Source organism: Phalacrocorax aristotelis, chromosome 2 (assembly GCF_949628215.1).
Source record: "Phalacrocorax aristotelis chromosome 2, bGulAri2.1, whole genome shotgun sequence".
In the NCBI taxonomy this organism is placed as follows: Eukaryota; Metazoa; Chordata; class Aves; order Suliformes; family Phalacrocoracidae; genus Phalacrocorax; species Phalacrocorax aristotelis.
The window spans coordinates 12748686-12766822 of record NC_134277.1 but is presented as its reverse complement, the minus strand read 5'-3'; the positions used below and the strand labels follow the sequence as shown (position 1 = coordinate 12766822).

General features: G+C 42.3%; 1 protein-coding gene across 2 annotated transcripts in view; it reads left to right on the top strand.

Annotated features, from left to right (window-relative positions):
- The first annotated feature begins 17511 nt into the window (after positions 1 to 17511).
- Positions 17512 to 18137, top strand: part of ADARB2 (adenosine deaminase RNA specific B2 (inactive)) — a 323206-nt gene continuing 322580 nt past the window's right edge. The window contains exon 1 of one of the 2 annotated variants that reach the window (XM_075082413.1): positions 17512 to 17948. In XM_075082413.1, coding sequence (XP_074938514.1) covers positions 17849 to 17948 — 100 coding nt within the window. In that variant the 5' untranslated portion in view covers positions 17512 to 17848. The remainder of the gene's footprint in view (positions 17949 to 18137) is intronic. The other variant, XM_075082412.1, reaches the window with a different exon arrangement.

Below are 18137 nucleotides of genomic sequence, written 5' to 3'. Positions count from 1 at the left end.
AACACAGTAGAACAATAATTGTCAATCCTTCCTATACAATGTGTTATATTTGACAGAGGTCAGCATTAGCTACAAGACCTTTGGCTGGTGCTCAAAGAGGTAATATCTCTTCTCTAGTTCAGTTGATAAGATGTTAAATAGAATCAGTGTTGCCCATGCTTTCACAGAGATGGAGTTAAAAACAGTTTTTACACTATAACATGTTTTTAAATAGACAGAAAATAGATTACAGTATTACTCAAAGTGCTTTGGTAAATACACTATTTAAATGTCAAAAGTTTTAATTTTTCTGAAGAGAAATGGCGTAATTCTTCTTTCCAATTTGCAGTGTGATTAATTTAAGAAGGCTTTGCCATGTGCAGAAAATAGAGGATTTTGTTACAGATCGTACATGAGTAATACATGAAGGAAAAAGAATGACTCATAGACATTTTGTGTCAGCATGTGATTTGTATAAAGTGAGCACATAATCTGACATGGAAATAAAATGCATCAGCATGGTAAATGCTCCTCTTTGGCACTATGGAGGAGCTAGTGGCAAGGTCAGCAGTTGCAGCTTCTAAGTTCCTCACCTTGTAAGCAGCTGGTAGTTAACATTTAGCTTCAGTCCTAGAGCATGAGTCTTCTGTCTGTCATCCCTGAACGTTTTGATTGAAAAAGTATAAGAGAAAGAGACTGATATGGCATGAGGCAGTGCTCTGTATCTAAGGGGGAAATCAGACTTTTAGACCAGAAAGGACTGGCATATGAGAGGAAAGCACATACTTCTGTAATTCAGTTCAGTAAAATTATTGCTTTTGGTATACTTCTAGGCTGTGCACATGAAAATATATAATGTTGAAATAAACAGCAACAAGAAAGATTCCTTGTAATTACTTTAAGTGTATTCCCTAGTCTCTACCCATACAAAAAGTATCGTGAATGACACAAATCTTTGCTTTTCACTTCTGCTGCTTGTTGCTGAATATACTATTTTGAATATGCTGTCAGCTCAGGTTCATGAAGATTTGGGCAAAGAAAAGCCATTTTTCAGTCAAGAAGCTGGCTGTGAGAAAACAGCTATTTCACAAGACAATAATTTGACACTCAGCTTGAGCATCCATCATAATCTTCATGAAAAAGATTAAACCGGGATAAGCTTCAATCCCAGAAATCCAAACCTTTGAAAGTTTATTCTGCAGTGCATTTGGGAATTTCCTCCGTGCTGGGACACTGAAGGTCCCGAGCAGTTCATTGTTACGCAGCAAAGACGCGCACACCTTCAGAGCAGCAAGTATAAGAACAAGGCAAACAAGGTGGAAAACAACCACTTGCAACAACTTTCAGGTTTTGAGAATCGTTTGTATTATGCATATTCACACAGAAAATACACTTCAGTTGGCAAGCTGCCTTACTGGTTGTATTGCGGATGTTGGTGGAGTAAGGCACTATTTGTGCTGATTCTGTATGGCAGAATTTAGGCATTGCCTCAGCTCTGTTTGCTTTTCCCACCTTACCCCATCCCTGTTCCTGTCCCTGTCCTCATCCCCATCCCTCTCCCTGTCTCCGCTTCCTTCGTCTTCACTTTCTGTAAACCTGCCAGTGACTGAGGCTCTGCCTTTGCTGATACAAAAGTCTGGTTCTACAGCAAGATAACAAAGGAGATAATTATCTAACTGCAGAATGTGATGAAGACAAAAAGCCTTTGCAATGTTTACTGAAAAATACTCGCTTAAGTTCAGCTGGCTGCGTCCTTTGCTCCCCAATCTCCTCCCCTTGCCCAAAGTTTGAGCTCACCTAGTTTTTACTTTGCAACAAACCTCCTGTGCCTTCAGTACCTTGTCAGTGATGTGTTTGGTTTTTAAGATGGGACAGCTAAAACACTTTGAGTATGAGGTTCCCCACCCCTAGTCTTGGTCAGCTGGTCCCTGACTGAATTTTAAAAGAAGACTGGTGAAACATGTTAGCAGATAGTGAATTTTGAACGGTAAGTATTTACCTCAGAAATTAAACGCTGACCTACGACTCATAGGATAGAAAAGCATTATTAGACTGGCCTCCCCGGCTGGAGGAAAAGATTCCTGTTTCAGAAATTCATGCTTCAAATAAGAACAATCACTGGTAAACTTCTCACAAACAAGTTGGGGTGCAAATGTAGTTATGCCTAAGGAATTTGATTTCATTTGATAAACAAGAGGAGAAGCAAGGTATCCTTCAGCAGAGGCACATTAGAAGCAGTCAGGAACAGTAAGGGAGAAAGTAGCCAGAAAGGCAAACAAGGGGAAAACTAGCTGAAAATTCGAAAGGAGAGGAGAGGAGAGGAGAGGAGAGGAGAGGAGAGGAGAGGAGAGGAGAGGAGAGGAGAGGAGAGGAGAGGAGAGGAGAGGAGAGGAGAGGAGAGGCAAGGAAAGGGGAAAGGCAAGGAAAGGCAAGGCAAGGAAAGGCAAGGCAAGGCAAAGGGAAAGGGAAAGAAAAAGAAAAAGAAAAAGAAAAAGAAAAAGAAAAAGAAAAAGAAAAAGAAGAAAAAGAAAAAGAAAAAGAAAAAGAAAAAGAAAAAGAAAAAGAAAAAGAAAAAGAAAAAGAAAAAGAAAAAGAAAGAAAAAGAAAAAGAAAAAGAAAAAGAAAAAGAAAAAGAAAAAGAAAAAGAAAAAGAAAAAGAAAAAGAAAAAGAAAAAGAAAAAGAAAAAGAAAAAGAAAAAGAAAAAGAAAAAGAAAAAGAAAAAGAAAAAGAAAAAGAAAAAGAAAAAGAAAGAAAAAAGCCATCCCCTTGAACGCTGGCTACGTACATTGTGTGGAAAGAGGTATTTTTCTTGGACAGTATGGGAGAGAGCTTTATGAAGCAAAACAATCTGTAACCAGTCTTTCTTTCTCCTTCCTACATTTCCAAAAGATTAGCCCAATGCCAAACCAGCTCTCTATTGTCCTGCCTCTAAAACAGGTACCTGGCAATTGCAGCTTTGCAGAGGTGCTGGGTTCCCTTTGTGGTTGCATGTGAAAGAAACAAATTACCCACTTTCATCTTTGCATCTGAGTGCATTTGTACTACATACATACATGGGATTTTTGTACAAAGACAGGAAGGCAAGGTCTGCTTTTTCATCATACATTGGAAAGTGAACTCTCACACAGGCACAGGACTTTGTAAGCATGTGAGCAGCTTGCTCTTGGCTTCACACATTTATTTATAAAGAACCCAAGTGCACTGAGCAAATATTCACATTTTAGTACTAATGCTACTAGAGTGTGTACACTGATGGTTGTACGTATATACACTTGTGCATTTACAACAGTGTTGCTGGGAGGCAAGGAGAAGAAACACTGAAGCAAAAAAAAGTCTATTATCAGGAAAGGTAAAAATTTAGTGACACAATTTAGTAAACTGTATGAAGCGTGGCGTTCAGTGCTCAGGAAAACGCCCAGATATTCAGCTCCTTATCTAAAGCATGTCCAAACTATCTGCACTTCTTGAGTCTGCAAAGCTGAACTGGAAATTGGACAAGACAGGCTTTTCTGGTATTGCCTGTTTCTGGCTTAGACAGATAGGGGATGATAGCATCTTTCTTTACACACTTCTGCAGCACAGTTAGCGGTCCGGGCTAACCAGGAAGAACAGTGATGTGCAGGAGAGATAATAAAGCCCAGGATTAACTTTGGCAGGCCCTTGATTTTGGGACCAGTGGAGATCTGGTCCTTTGTGCCCCTCCGTGTGGGGAATGCAGCCAGTCTATGCCCCCGAATGCCTTCTTCTCACCTAGTGGTGAGGCTTCGAAGGCAGCTGTGTGGTCTTCCTCAGTGCTGCCTGGGCAGCAGATGGGCAACCCACAGATTTGTTTCCTTGATGACTTCTACATAACAAAGGTAACAATGGGAAAATAAAAGCAGTGTATTCCACAGACACCAAATCCACCACCACTTGTAGGCTTGACTCCTGGAGCACCTTCCCATGTCAGAAAATGTGGGCACCTGCCAAAACTGAGCTTTTGTGGCATTTTGCTTGATATTGGAGGATGCAAACCCTGCTGTGGACTCCTCAGAGCCTGGGAAGTACACCCACCCTGATTCAGCTGAAAGCTGTCTGGCTTAAAGAAACTAGAAGAAAAAAGGAAAGGTTTGTTCACTGTATTGAAAGGGGAAAAAAAATCAAGAGTTTGAATTTGTTTGCCTTGAAATCATATTCATTTGTACCTAGATACATTTGCAAGAACAAAATTTGTTCTTTATAAAGGTGAAAGCCAGAAGACACATTAAATGATTGCAAACAAGGTTACAGAATAAATACTGATCTATGTTTACAGTGCATTAGTAAAGAAATTGAGCAAGTGTTTTGTTTAGTGTAGGTTTTACTTTAAACAGAAAAATGGACATTCAAGGGCTAAGGTGAAGAAAACCATAAATAAAATTGCCTGGTATTATGAAGGGGGGGAAGGGATGTATGGAGTGATCATAAATAGCAGAAAGTATTGATCAGTGATGGTGAAATATCTGTGAACTCTGCAGAGCACTTTGAGTTACCTCCTTGTCTTTGATTAGGTTCAAATGTTAAACTTAATCTGTAAACCTTTAAATGGGAATCAGACCCAAGAGTCTTGAAAACCTGAGATTTCAGAAAACAACCACTGAGTTTGATCCAAATGTCAGAATAAAATTGCAGAGAAGGACTTCATATCGCTGGACTTGGAAATGACATTAAAAATCAATGAACACTTTTTTAGCCATTCTTTCTCTCCTTGAATATTAATGAGTGGGTAAGAAGAATAGTAGCATCTGGAGAATCTGCTGCATCAAAACTGTATGTAGTCAAAAGCTTATTCTGTTCTAAGTTTTTAAAAAACTATTTCTTATATTATAAATATTTCTTTAAACTCAAAAATAATAAAATTAGAGGGTTTGTACTTTCTCCATGTGATCTTTTGCTTTCTGAAAGATAAGGCTTTAGGCTGCTGTGTTTCTTTGGGGGAAAGCAAGTATTTTTAAAAACAAACCATAGAGGTTTTGCCCTATTTCTTACTGGACCAGCTCAGATATTCAGCGTGGTTACAAGGACAGCTTTGTTTTAATGACAGCCTTCCTAATTTTTAAGTAAATGGAGTTTTTGCTGGTTTCTTGGTCCACTTGGGAGGTGGGCTCTGACACTCCGGATCAGCTGCTGGCGGCAAGGGCTGCATTGTAATGCAGAACAAATGAGGGTTGGATACATGCCCTCATCGCATTCAGCCGCCACTGCTGCCACTTACAATTACAAAGGACAAGAGCAGGAGACACTTCAGCAGCGGGGAAGCATGACCTGCGAGCCGCAGCTCATTTTGCTCTGCACTTATTCAATACAGCACTGCCCTATAATTTCCTATAGCATTGTTATCTGTTAGCCGTTTACACAGTCACACCTTCATTATGTCCCCCGTTGCCAGCGCCGGCTGCTTGTCACATCTATTGATTGCACTCAGGCTGCAATTTGCATGGATCACTCGTGACTGTCCTCAGACAGACTGATACCCCTTGCAGGGGCTGATACCCCTGCTGGGGACTGAAGCCTCTTACAGGGGCTGATACCCCTGCCAGGGGCTCATGTCCCTTAGAGGGACTCGTACCCCTTATAGGGACTGATGCACCTGATAGGGACAGTGACGCCTGTCAAGGCCTGATAGCCCTGCTGAAGGCTGATAGCCCTTGTAGGGGCTGATAACCCTGTTGGGCAGTGGTGCCCCTTAGAGGCACTGATGCCCCTTATCGGGATTGATACCCCTTAGAGGGACTGACAGCCCTCCCAGGGACGGATACCCGTTGGAGGTACTGATACCCCTGCCAGGGACTCTGCCAGGACTGATACACCTGCCAGGGGAAGATGGCCCTTTTGAGGGGCCAACAATCAGCAGGACCTCACTGAGGGCTCTGGGTGCCTCCTCCCAGCAGCTGGCAGCCCCAGGCAAGGGTCTCCGATACCCCCCATAGGAAACCCCATATATGAGGATCTCAGAGAGAGTGTCCTTGCCCCGGAGCAAGCACAATATTTGGTAAATTCAAGTCGCTGTGATTGCCTTATAGATAGTCACAAACAACTCAATACCCAAATCCCTCTGTCATTTATTTGGCATTAATCTCTACAATTACTGGGTGGGTGTTTTAGTGCAGAGGCTTGAGGAAAGACTGAGACACAGAGAACAAGAACGGGAAATTGTAGTAGATGAATGTCAGTGTTGTCTGTATCGCACTAGGCTTCCTATTTCCCTGCCATAATGAAAGAGACTATCAAAGGATGCAAGTATGTCTGTGAATCTGAGGGTGTCTCCCACAAATGCAAGCCGGTATGTCAGCAGTCACTGCTGGCACGTGCAAGGAAGATAGCTGGGGGGTCGTATGTCCTGAACTTGAGACGCTGCTCTGAACCTGCGTGTGTTTATGTGTGAACCTGACTGAGATGCAGGTATTTTGCTGGAACCAAAGAGATGCGATACTTGATTCCATTCGTGTCTAAGTGAGTAGCACGGGTCTGTTGTCTTTGACTGGAAGCAGGACTGGATCTGATATCAGGAGCTGAAGATCTCTGTCTAAAAACTGTTTAAGTGGGTGCACAAGCAGAGGACAACAAGGTGATCAGATGGGGCTGAGAGAAGCGCTAATTGCCACGTTCCAGGAGGAATATAAATAGCCTCTTGAAAGGTTTGGTGATTCATTTGCCCTTTCTCTTCAGTACCTTTGTGTTTCAGGGAGAGGTTTTGTGAGATTTTGGCTGCAGAAGGAAGGAATCCAAGCTGTCTGAACCAACGATGGTAGCTCAGCTGGATAACAAAATCCTCACATTACTGCAGAGCAGGCAACTACGCAAACCTTTTCAAATCCTCTTCACAAGTAGAGTGCAGATAAAAGCAGGCAGCAAAATGTTTCTGACATTATCTGTGATGGAGTAAAATCATGCATCATTTCATGAGGGATGCTGAATCAATGCTTATTGCTAACAAGTAAGGTGTTTAAATCTTTCAATGGGTATAGGGAGAAAAGAAAGAGAAGGAAGTGTCTAAGATGAGCACAGTAAATTTTAACATGAATTTAAAATAAATCCACCCAATGATTATTATTTTAAATTGTAACATATATGTTCCTGATAATTTTCTATCTCTTCCTTTCGGCTTATGGCATTGGTTAATGTACTGATCCATTCATTTAATTTCTGTTTTGTCTTCTACTTTTCTCTTGCTGTCACACACAGCATTTTAAAGAAATAACACCAGTGCCTATGAAAGCCACAGCTTGTAGGAAAACAATCTAATCCCAGTAAAATGTTGGTAATTGAAAATTTTATCTTTGTCTTCGGGGGAGGAAAGTCAGGTAGCCAAGCCTAAAAACAAGAATTAGCATAGCTACTTTTGAGAATTAATTCTGAAAAAAGTCAAGCGTGCCTCAGTTTGTTGTTAATAATTTCAGTTTCAACATTAACTAATACATAACAATTCTCATTTCAGAAGTGTTCAGTATCTACAGTAATGTAAAGGGTTATAATTTTATTTATTACTGCATCAAAGTAGATTATATTAAGCTATCAGCTTCCTACATCCAGCTGAGTCTGGAGTTGTTTTGGTTACATTTTTTTGGTGAAGTATTACACTTCTATTCCCAGTCAGAAGGTCATGAAAGTCATAATACAACCCAGACACTTACCTTTCACTGTTCCTGCAATACAGAACAACACAGTGTCATTTTAGAAATTTACAGCTATGATCAAGGCCAAAGGAATCAAATAAGCCCATGCAAGCAGTGGAGCACAGGGGTTGGTGGGGTCATCCATATGTCAGCAGTACTGTGAAGTGCAGGCAAGAGAGGCAGGGTGAGCTGCGCACCCCTGTTTTGAGACCCCATGCACATAATATTGCACACAGTTACCTGAATTTTGATAGCCACTAATATTTATATTTTTAAAAGGAGTCTGAAAATAGTTAACTCAAAAGTAAGACACAATTGAAAAATGTGCCGTACTATGTGGAGGTTTCTCAGACAACAGCAGAGCTTATCCTGATACAAATCAGGCCACAATTTCAATCCCTGTGCATGAGCAGAGTCACTCAGGCAGGTGAAGAAAGACAGAAGAAGAATCCTGCTAAAACTTCCTAAAGTCCTGATGGGCTCTGCATCCAGGCTATCAGCAAGAAACATGTTTTCTATCCAAATTGTCCTCTGAGCTCAAGAAAACTATACTCCCAGCCTTCTATCTCGGTATGATTAAGGAGGCATCCTGTAGAATAAACACCACTCTAAATTATGATTTTTCAATGTTTGTGGTTTTACCCAAGAGTTTTTATGTGAGTTGTTTAAATCCAAGAACAATGGTGAAGATAAAAGAGCAAGAAAGCTTTCTTGTGCTATTTCAGTATTTGCTGAAACTAATAATTCAGTGTCATATGTGATGATGTAGTGAGTCAGCAAACGTGAAATATCTCTAGGGAGCTCTTTGTTCTGCTATTTTTTTTCCACACAGTGCTTCTGGTTGTCAACAGAAAAACATAAAATAAATTTTCAGATTCTAAATAAAGCATCTTACAAACGATCCTAATACTTCTTGCTGGGGAAAAAAAAAAAATTAAGTCAAACACTGATGTAGAAATGTCTTTCACTGTTTTCCTCTTTGATAAAGATCTAACAGGAATCTTGAGCATTTGAAAAGGATGTTTATTAAACTGATTCTATAAATGGAAATAAATACTTTATAACCCAGGATTCAGGAGAATATTTTGTATTTTACACTGATGTCATTTCAACCTTCCTCTCCTTTGTCCTTCTTTCATTTTTATACTGTATTTGGTTTCCAGTAAAATCTAGGGAGAAACAAGCCGCAGACATAAAATTTTTCCTATTTTTAAGACAAGGTCTACTTTTACCAGTTTTGGCTAGTTTTAAGATTAAAAGAAATGTTGGAAAATCCCATGTTGCCCAAGATACACTCAGTATTCAATTCACCTGTGGAAAAAGAGAAAGGCATTTCCAAAATAAACTTGGTGCTATCATCTGGAGGCCTGTCTTTCTCCAGTTGTGTGCGAAGGAGTACAGGGTGAGAAGACTCTTCACTTAGGTCTTCACCTGCGTTAAGTGTCAAAATTAGATGGGATGAATCCAGACTTGTGATTAAACAATTGATTTAAAACTGTATTTCCACTGAGCCTTCCCCTACTACTAAGTTTGGCAGAGTTCAATTCTTCTGATTTTATTCAGAAACTGTCTGTCAGTAAAGAGAAGCTCATTATTTTAAAATAAATCATGTCAGTTTGGCTAAGGTTTTATTTGATACAGCGCTTGTGTTTTAATGCTTCAGTGGCTGCCTGTCATTGTCATCCTGATGCAAAACTGATCTTTACTGGTATGACACATAGAAATTAATGCCTGAATGTAGATTCAGTAAGAAAAACTAAGGGAGGAAGGTTTTGGACAGAGGGCAGAGGCAAAAACCTCAAACTGAAGGACTCCATAGCTACTACTAATTAACACAGTAACTGGCAGAACTACCATCTTGCTAGGGAATTGTTACGAAGTACAATTGAGTTTATATATTTCTTATATGACGGGAGGGTTCAGGATTCGCCGCTGAGATGGATGTATTGGGCTTCAGCTCAGGTTTACCTGAGGTCTTAAAATAACATTTTCAACAGAAGTTTATTGAGTTTGGACTGAGATTTTGGTCTGCTAAATCATCCAAAGATATCAGATTGTTCTTTGGGACTTCTGGAGTAAGGGAGAAACACGAACTAGTTACTGTTGTCTCTGTGTCTCTTGATGTGTCCACTTCTCTTGATGCATGCTTTGGATCTGTCGTCTGTCTTTCATGCTTCTTGAGTTTCCCTGACTTGCCTGTGGACGATGGTTGGGGTAAACGTCATTCTCCTTGAGTGGCTCAGTTGTTGCAAAAGACCTACATGCAAGCACCTCCAAGTACCTCTCTTTTCTTCAGACAGATGCTTCAGTACCTCTATTTTCCTGATGCCTACCTTAGATCAAGATTTGGATGAGTGAAAATCAGTTGTAGCACAGAAGAAATAAAATTAAAGGGAAACTGATGTGGGAGGTAGAGGATAAACCTGTAACAGTATTGACTGCATCGGATTATACCTTCTCCTTATTTCAGACAATTCAAGAAGTTTGTTTCTTGAATCAGGGACTGCTACTGTTTTCTCAGTGGTGCTGGTGGATTTTTTTTTAGGTCTGTGATTGGAGTTGTATCTCCCTGGCATTTCCTTATTCATATTACAATATCATCTATATGTCTCAAGCAAAAGTAGGGGTCCATATTTGTAGAGGCTGCACCTAGACACAAGCAAAAGGCAGCATTTATCTCAATAGTTTATTGACAAACCAATGAAACCAAAATTACAGGGAGCAATATGGCTTGCTGTCATTTTGTAGAAGCTAGATGTTTAGGTGACTTACCTAAGGTCATGCCCTTCAACATCAGTTAAGGCTTGACTTCAGACTGAGGATGTTCAAACCCTGCACTAATTCCCTGATGATTATTCTAGTACAGTAGGGACATCTACAAGAGGAGTCCTCAGCCAAATGATGCCCATCTACATTTAGCAACGTGTCATAATTTAGAACTGTTCTAGCATGAAACAGAAAGGGACCCACCAGCTCCTGAGTGCGGCAATCAAGAGAAACACTAGCCAGAACTTCAAGATAGGTTTAAACTGTTCTACATCAAATATGTATCATATGGGAAATTAAATGCACAAAATTGTTTAATAGTACCAGGTAGCCTTCATGTTATTTGTTTTTCACTACAGGCAATATGTGTCTTCTCTGTTTCTGACTTCTGAATGGCCATACTGTGCAACACAGACAACCTTCCCCAGGGAAATCATTGTATCAGATGGTTTATCAGAAGAATGTACTGGGACAAATATTTTTTTTTTATGATCTTCATTATAGAGTTCATAGGTTAGTTCATTCAGAAAATATAGATTTCTTTCTTTATTTTCTGAATGGCCTCATTCTGACTGTCTGTTGTAGGGTGCTCAGTACAGGCTCTAGGGCCTTACATATATTAGAAAGTTGTGGTTGGCTGTTTCTGCTGACCAAGTGTTGGAAAGCATATGTAAACACAGAGGTGCTCCTTTATTTTCAGGCACTTTTCTGCATTTACATCCTGAAGTGTTGCTTTTGGCTTTTCAGTGATCATATATCATCTAAATCAGAATGCCTTTTGAAAAATATGTTTCAAAATAAGGTGACAGAAAATTGGAGTGAAACAGCTTTTGTAAAGTTAATAGGATATCACTGAAACCTGATGAATCTGCTAGGGAATCTAACCTGAGGTTAATGCAATTTAATATGCTTCTCTTATATTGACTATTATTATACCTTAGCCTCAGCCACTACCACTATCAAGGTCAGTGACTGGTGCTGGAGGTCTAAAGGAAAAGGCTGTAATACTAAATATATACATGTCTGCAAACGTAAACTTTAGTCGAATTATAATTCTATAATAACTTCTTTAAACTCTAACACATTGCGCTAACGAAATAGTGCCACACGATAACTATGCTGTAGTATTTTTCAGTACTGTCTTATTTCTCTACAATGCAGTTACTGCATGATTACTCTATAAAACATTTTTAGAGTCCCAGAGAAGTTAGTTAAGGTTTCTCATGACATAGGCTAGCAGCATTCATTTTAGAAGATGGTAGAGTCTTTCATCAAAAACTTTGCAAGTCTGTAAACCCCATGGCTGCTAGGGGGTGAATTTATTCATCATTTAATTTTTCAAAGATTTCCAAACTGAAAAGATTAGGGTGAAAAGTATATTGTATGCAAGCAGCCCCCGGTCATTTTAGATTTCCTTAATCCCCTGCAGTAAGTATTTGCATCTGTACTTCACTGATGAAAAAGCTGTCAGCACAGAGAAATGAAGGTCTTAATTTTTAAGCCTGGTCACTGTTTTGGACAATTCTCTTCTCAGGTGCCAGATTTCTCAGCCTGAGGCAATTGCGTGCTGAGAGTGATGCTGCGGTTCGATCCCTTGGGAATTCCTTGCAGCCACCCACTCAGAGAGGTGGGCTGGGGACCCACCAGTGACACTGCACCCCTGCCCCACTGAGGGCTGATCAGGTGCCCCTCTCCTCTGCCTGTGGGTGCTGCCGGAGCCAGGCAGCGCTGGCCTGTGCCGCTGCCCTTGGTTGGTGCGGGGATGTGCACTGGGGCTGCAGCTCCTTGCTCTGAACAGGCACGCTGCAGAACGGGGAACTTTTCCCCAGCAGATTAACTGTTTCAAATGGTGTATGCAAAGGATATAGAGGGACAAAAATGACTTTTCAATATTTCAGTATCAGAGAATAAATATTTAATAATTAAAAAATCATAATAATTAGCTGTTCTACCTTGATGCATTTTCAAGCGCTTAAAGAAAGAGTGTATTTGATTACCTTTCTGCATATTGGGATACTGAGGCACAGAAAGAAACCTGATTAGTGGAGGCCTTACAGGAGGTCTGTGAACAAGTCAATCCCATATGAACAAAACGATTACGACTGGTCTGGGCCAGGACTGAAACATCTGAAGGCAGAATGAGGTTTCAGAAATGCCTGCTTTGGGACGCTTTCGTACCATGTTTTGGTTTAGTTTATTACAAACACAGGAAACACTATTAAAATCAAAACTGGTTTTGGTGATGAGCTGCATCTCCACTCCCCTCAGGAGTCAGAGCTACTGAGTTATGTTTTAATATGCCCATACAAACATCTTTCAGAAAGTTTTGTTTCATCCCCAGTGACCGCTGCTGGTTTGTGTGGCATATACAGACTTACTAATTACAATGATTTGCAGTCTTTGGCACCCAGGTATTTTCCCTGTTAAAGAGACTATTGTCGGAGGAGCTTTGAAATGTTTACCTCATGCTCATCAGGGAGTTGGACATCGCTTATTGCTGGCATGTTGCACAGCAAACCCTCATCAGAGTAGCTGTGGGACCTGGAAGAAATGAGGGGAAAAGGGGGAGCTTCTCCTGTGGGAGATGAAACTTGGCTGCTGTGGCTTTCCCATAGCAGGAGGAGTACTGCATCCCAAATTCCTTCAGTTCTGTTGCAGCTTATTGAAGGGGCAAAATCCTTTTAGCATTGCCTTAACCTCCTGCTATCCAACACCACAGTGTTTGCCAGCCTGGGCTATTTCATGTGTGAGAATATGCAAAGCAGATAGGAGGACCTATGTGCAGTAAGGCATTTTTCTGGCAAACTTGACACGCTGAATATGGATCCATACCCTCATTGCTTCATCACCACTCTGTGATGTTTGGCCCCAAAGCTAAAGTGGCTTTTTCTGCAAATAGCCACACTGACAGCTCCTTGTAAGTAGGGCAAGAGTGGATTAGTGCAGGCATTTTGCGGCAGAAGGCTCTGGAATCTCACCTGCGCAGGCACACGATTGCATTCATGTCCTGCTTTAACGCCCTTGAGCATCTTTTATCTTCCAAATTCTAAGGGCCTCATTTTTTTTTCCCACCTATTCAGGTAGGAGGGAGCAAAAGCAAGCAGAAGTGGGGTGGGGAGGATGTGAGAAAAATAGAATGTTGCTACTACATCCTTTTCTCCTCTCAGAAGCCTATAGGGCATATTGCTCCCAAGCAGCAAATTACACAGGTCTCTACCATGGCCTGCTGCTCTCAGTATCCACAGCTCCTTAGGGAAGGGACAGCACAGCTGGAAACTGGAGAATACAGCAGCCAGATGGCCTCTGTTTCAAGGGTTTGTGTATATTCTGGGAAGTGCAGAGTCTGAAGCTTGCTTCTCCCACTTGCTGTGCTCAGCAGGACACTTTTGCTCTGGGAGGAGCACCCCTGCAAATGCTGCAACAGCCTTGTGGAACATCCCTGGTACATCTTAGATGCACAACCTCATTCTATGTATTTGCATTTCTGTAAGTTCAATGCAGCATTTTTTTTTTGTTTCACCTGCAATTTTTGTAATACCACGCCACTGAAAAGCAAGTTACTCCAAATTTCAGTAAAACAGAGTGATAAATAAAAAATGGATTTCATATTTATTCTACTTCATCTAGATATGTTTGTATAGACAAAGTACTGGCCACCCATAATACTCATAGGCTTAGTATTCAAATTTGCGTAACTTTTCCAAAGATTTGTTCCTGAAGTTGCTTATCTGAAGTGTTTACCTGAAATAAGAGTGGGCTGCTTTTTTTCTTCAGCCATTTCATTTTTCTCCATTTCTGTTGATTACTATCTCTACACTATTTTGCTTAGGCATGGAAACTTAAATGGTAATGTATAATTAAGGTGTGTAACCTGGCATCCAGTTTCCCACTCTCTATCCCCAGCATACTCTTATAGTGACCACCAGTCTTCCAGCTGAACTATTTGGACTGCCCTTCAACTCTCCTCTTTTGAGACAACCTGAGTGAAGTGAATTGTCACAAATTCTGCAAAGCTTGGACTCCTTGCTTGGGTACCTCCAGTGCTGAGAGAGACCTGTCTACCTCACAAGAACAGGGATATATGTTTCGGTATACTGGCTGGGATGAGCAACTGTGATGGGTCACAAGAGGAGCCACAGCTCCCCAGACAGCATAGGGAAGGGTCTTTCACATCAGGACTCACACCTTAAACCCCCCTACCTGTCTGATTCAGACAAGGCCCGAGTAGGTGGCTATGCATTGGTGTGATGTGCATTTCTTCACAGGCTGTAAGTCAAGGTGTGTGAAGTTACTGCCTTTAGAACAGTCTGAAATATTTCACCTTGAATGTAATAAACATAACAACCTCCACAGCCAGGCCCATGGAGATGGTAAAAGTCCTAAGCTGCTTTACTCAACAAAAAGGAGCATGAAATACCACTAATGAATATTACTGGGGCATCCAGGAACAGCCATAACTTCTGTGGGGTGGTAAGACTATCAAGTGCGTTGGCCATTAGTAGACATAACACATAACTGAAAGAGGCTGGTATTATTTTATAACTTAGGTTTTTTCCCACCTCGTTAATACTGGTTTTGTATTCCCTAGACTGAGTTTATGCCACTTTACCATAGTGCCTGAAATCACGTACATGTTTGCTTGGAAAGAGAGACTGACCCAGTTGTGTGGGACTGGTAACCTTGTATTTAAGTTTAAAAAGGGTGTTGAAAGAGGGGACGTCACTGGGCAGAGAAGCTGACTCCTTCCATTGTAGAGAGCAAGAGGAATAAGCACAGCACATTTAAGGAATCCTATTGACTTTGTAGCTGGATAGTATAAAAAATGACTGCCCTTCACCATTCCTTGTGGCAAAGGGGACACCTTCCACAGCATGACTTAAGCTGTCTTCATGCCTTCACCAACCCTGACACCAGCCTAGGAGGAAGCCATACTACCAGTATAGCTCAGCTGTTGCTAATGTTAGCTTGCTGATACTTTCTCATAACTGTGCCTAGAACTGAAAAGCAGTTCATGAAATTGTTAGCACCAAATGATAGGTTCTGAGAATTGGTGGCTTTTCAGGTTGGTTTGGTAGCATGACTTTTCTAGAGATTGGCAATGCCATTCTATCTTCTTAACACCTCAGATTCCAGTCATTTTAAGAGTATAACAAAACGTTATCAGAAAGAAAGTCTTCAGAAACTTTAAAGAATGTGTTGAGCTTGAAGCCACTCTTATGAATGAATGTCTTGGGATGCTCATTTTCTTTCTAATTGGATCCTGCTTGCCTTTTAGACCCCTAATGGGTAGAGCACAGATTGTTACTAAAGCATAGAAGGCACTGTTCTATATCTGGCTTCTAGACTGAGTGACTTAAATTCCAGACTGGTCAGGAATTTGATGTGCAGTTGAATGTGCACTTGTGTTTTGCAGTAGCATTGCTACTTCATATGCAACTACAAGTTTATGCCACATTAATAGATGAGGGTCAGCAGAGCTCAGGACAACAGAGACCAGAAGGAAAAGGGGAGAAAGGTTAAAGGCTGAAGGCTCAAGCTAAAAACAAAAAATAGTGATTGCCTCTCTGGTTTCCTGCAGACATGTTTTTCTCCCTGAAATAGACAGACGCTTTTTAAAGAGATGTTTACTTAAGCTACGTAGCGGATCAAAGGTTTGATTCTTTTGGGTGATATGTTGTAACAACAACAAAAAAAAGCCCAAACCAGCCAGTGACCTGTAAAAGCTCCGCATTTAAAAAACCTACTTCCATGCAGGCCTTCCTGAATGATATCTGATATCTGACCCAAGCCATGTGGGTCTAAATTCACAGGCTCTCTTACCTTAGCTGGTAAGGTGGTGGTGGTGAGCAGTTTCCCCCTGTGCTTTGTGCTGTGCCACACAGCTAAAATTGAGGGCACATAGGGCCTTCTTACCATATGTGACCTGCTCCTTGGATGATGGAGCTCAAGAGGTGACATCATCTTGTCACACCTGCATCATCCAAATCCTGGTTTAACAAGTACTTTTAGAGACTCTTATGGAAATATTTTTATTTAATTTGAAAATATGTGTAATGTCTAGCTCTGCCTCATCTAAAAATGACAGACGCCTAAAACAGCCGAACACAGAGGGTTTGTAATAGCCGGGAGAGTTGCAGTGGAAGCACTTACCAGCAGGAGCTGGGTAACCTACATTCCAACAAGAGGAAGTTTTAGATTAAAGGAGTTCTGATAAACAGGGTTTTACTCTGCTCCTCCAGCCGACTACAAATGCAGCAGGCAGTAATGATGACATTAATTATTTAGCATAATTTTTTCTTGATATTCTTTGGTTTTTCATTCAGTGCCTAGGTTTCCAGATATGTGTTTTTAAGTTAGGTAATAACTAAGGAGGATAGAGCACAGAAGCAGTAGGTCCCCTGTAACTTAAAGCAGTCTCTTATCTGTTGCACACCTTGGCTTTTTGTAATGAACGTGCAATGCTTTGTAGCCAAGCTTTTTAGAGGAATGCTGTTGTCATCTTTCCTCTCTGTAAAAGCCCCTCTGCTCCTGACACTTTAATTGCACGGTTGCCTAAATGAGGCACTGCAGAGTGTTAATGTACGAGCCTGAGCGACAACACACTCCTCTTTTCACAGAGCTTTTGCCCTTGATTGTGGATTTAGCAGAGCACGTACCTTAAAAATAACTGGAGATTCAAGGGGAATCGCTACACTTAGCCTCTTGCATAAGGTTTGTGGATACAGGGATCCTGCAGCAGTAACTCATATTCTTTCCCTGGGAATAATAAGCATTGCAATTAGTGAACTAGTTAATAAGTGTTTGGTTAGGGAGGACAGCAGCGGCAGTTCTCTGCTTCTGGAAGCAGAGTGTTCAGTGTCCACATGGTCTAAAGCGACAAAAAAAAAAAAAAAAGAAAAAAAAGAAAAGGCTTGAAATCCTGCGTGCAGCCTCCCTTCTTGCAAGCTGCCCCTCCGGCTTCTCCCAGACGAGGCGGCAGGATGCTTTTATTCCCTCCGGGGCCGTTCTCCCTCGCTCTCTCCCGGGAGCCGGGCAGCGCCGGCAGCCCCGGGGGAGCGGAGTTTGGGGGCGAGGGCTGGCGGAGCTGATGTCAGAGCAGGGCGGCGGGAGCGATTGGGCTGCGGGAGACTTTGCAGCAGCAAATCCGCCCCCCCCCCCCCGGCCCCCCCACCCCACCCCCGCACCGTCGGCTTCAAAGCGGCCGGTGCCCGGCAACTCGGAGAGGTGCAAAAAGTGGGCGCGGGGCCGGCCGAGCCGCCCCCTCCCACCGCCCCGGCCGGGCCCCCCGCGCTCCCCGCCCCGGCCGGCCCCGGCACGTCGGGGCGGAGGCGCGACCCCTCGCCGCGGCGCTGGGCAGCGCCGAGCAGCCGGCCCTACCCACCGCGCTATAAAAGCCGCCTCCAGAAAGAGGAGAAACTCCGCGGGAGGAAAACATCTCGGCGCGGTGCTGTGTCGCTGAAGTAGAGGCATGACGTCCGTCCTGGGCAGCAGCAGGGCGTCGGGAGGGCCGAGCGGGCAGCTGAAATGCAAGTCCAAGAGGAGGAGGAGGAGGAGATCAAAGAGGAAAGGTAAGAGGAATGTATTCTTTTTTCTTTTTTTTTTTCTTTTTCCCCTATCTCTCTCCTCCTGCCTCCCGCACGCACGCCCCGGCAGACGCCTCGGCTGCGCCTGTTTTTATTGTCTGCGCCCGGCGGCACCGGCCCTGCCGCTGCCCCGACGGCCGGAGCGGGGCGGGCGGCGCCTCCCCCGCCGCGCCG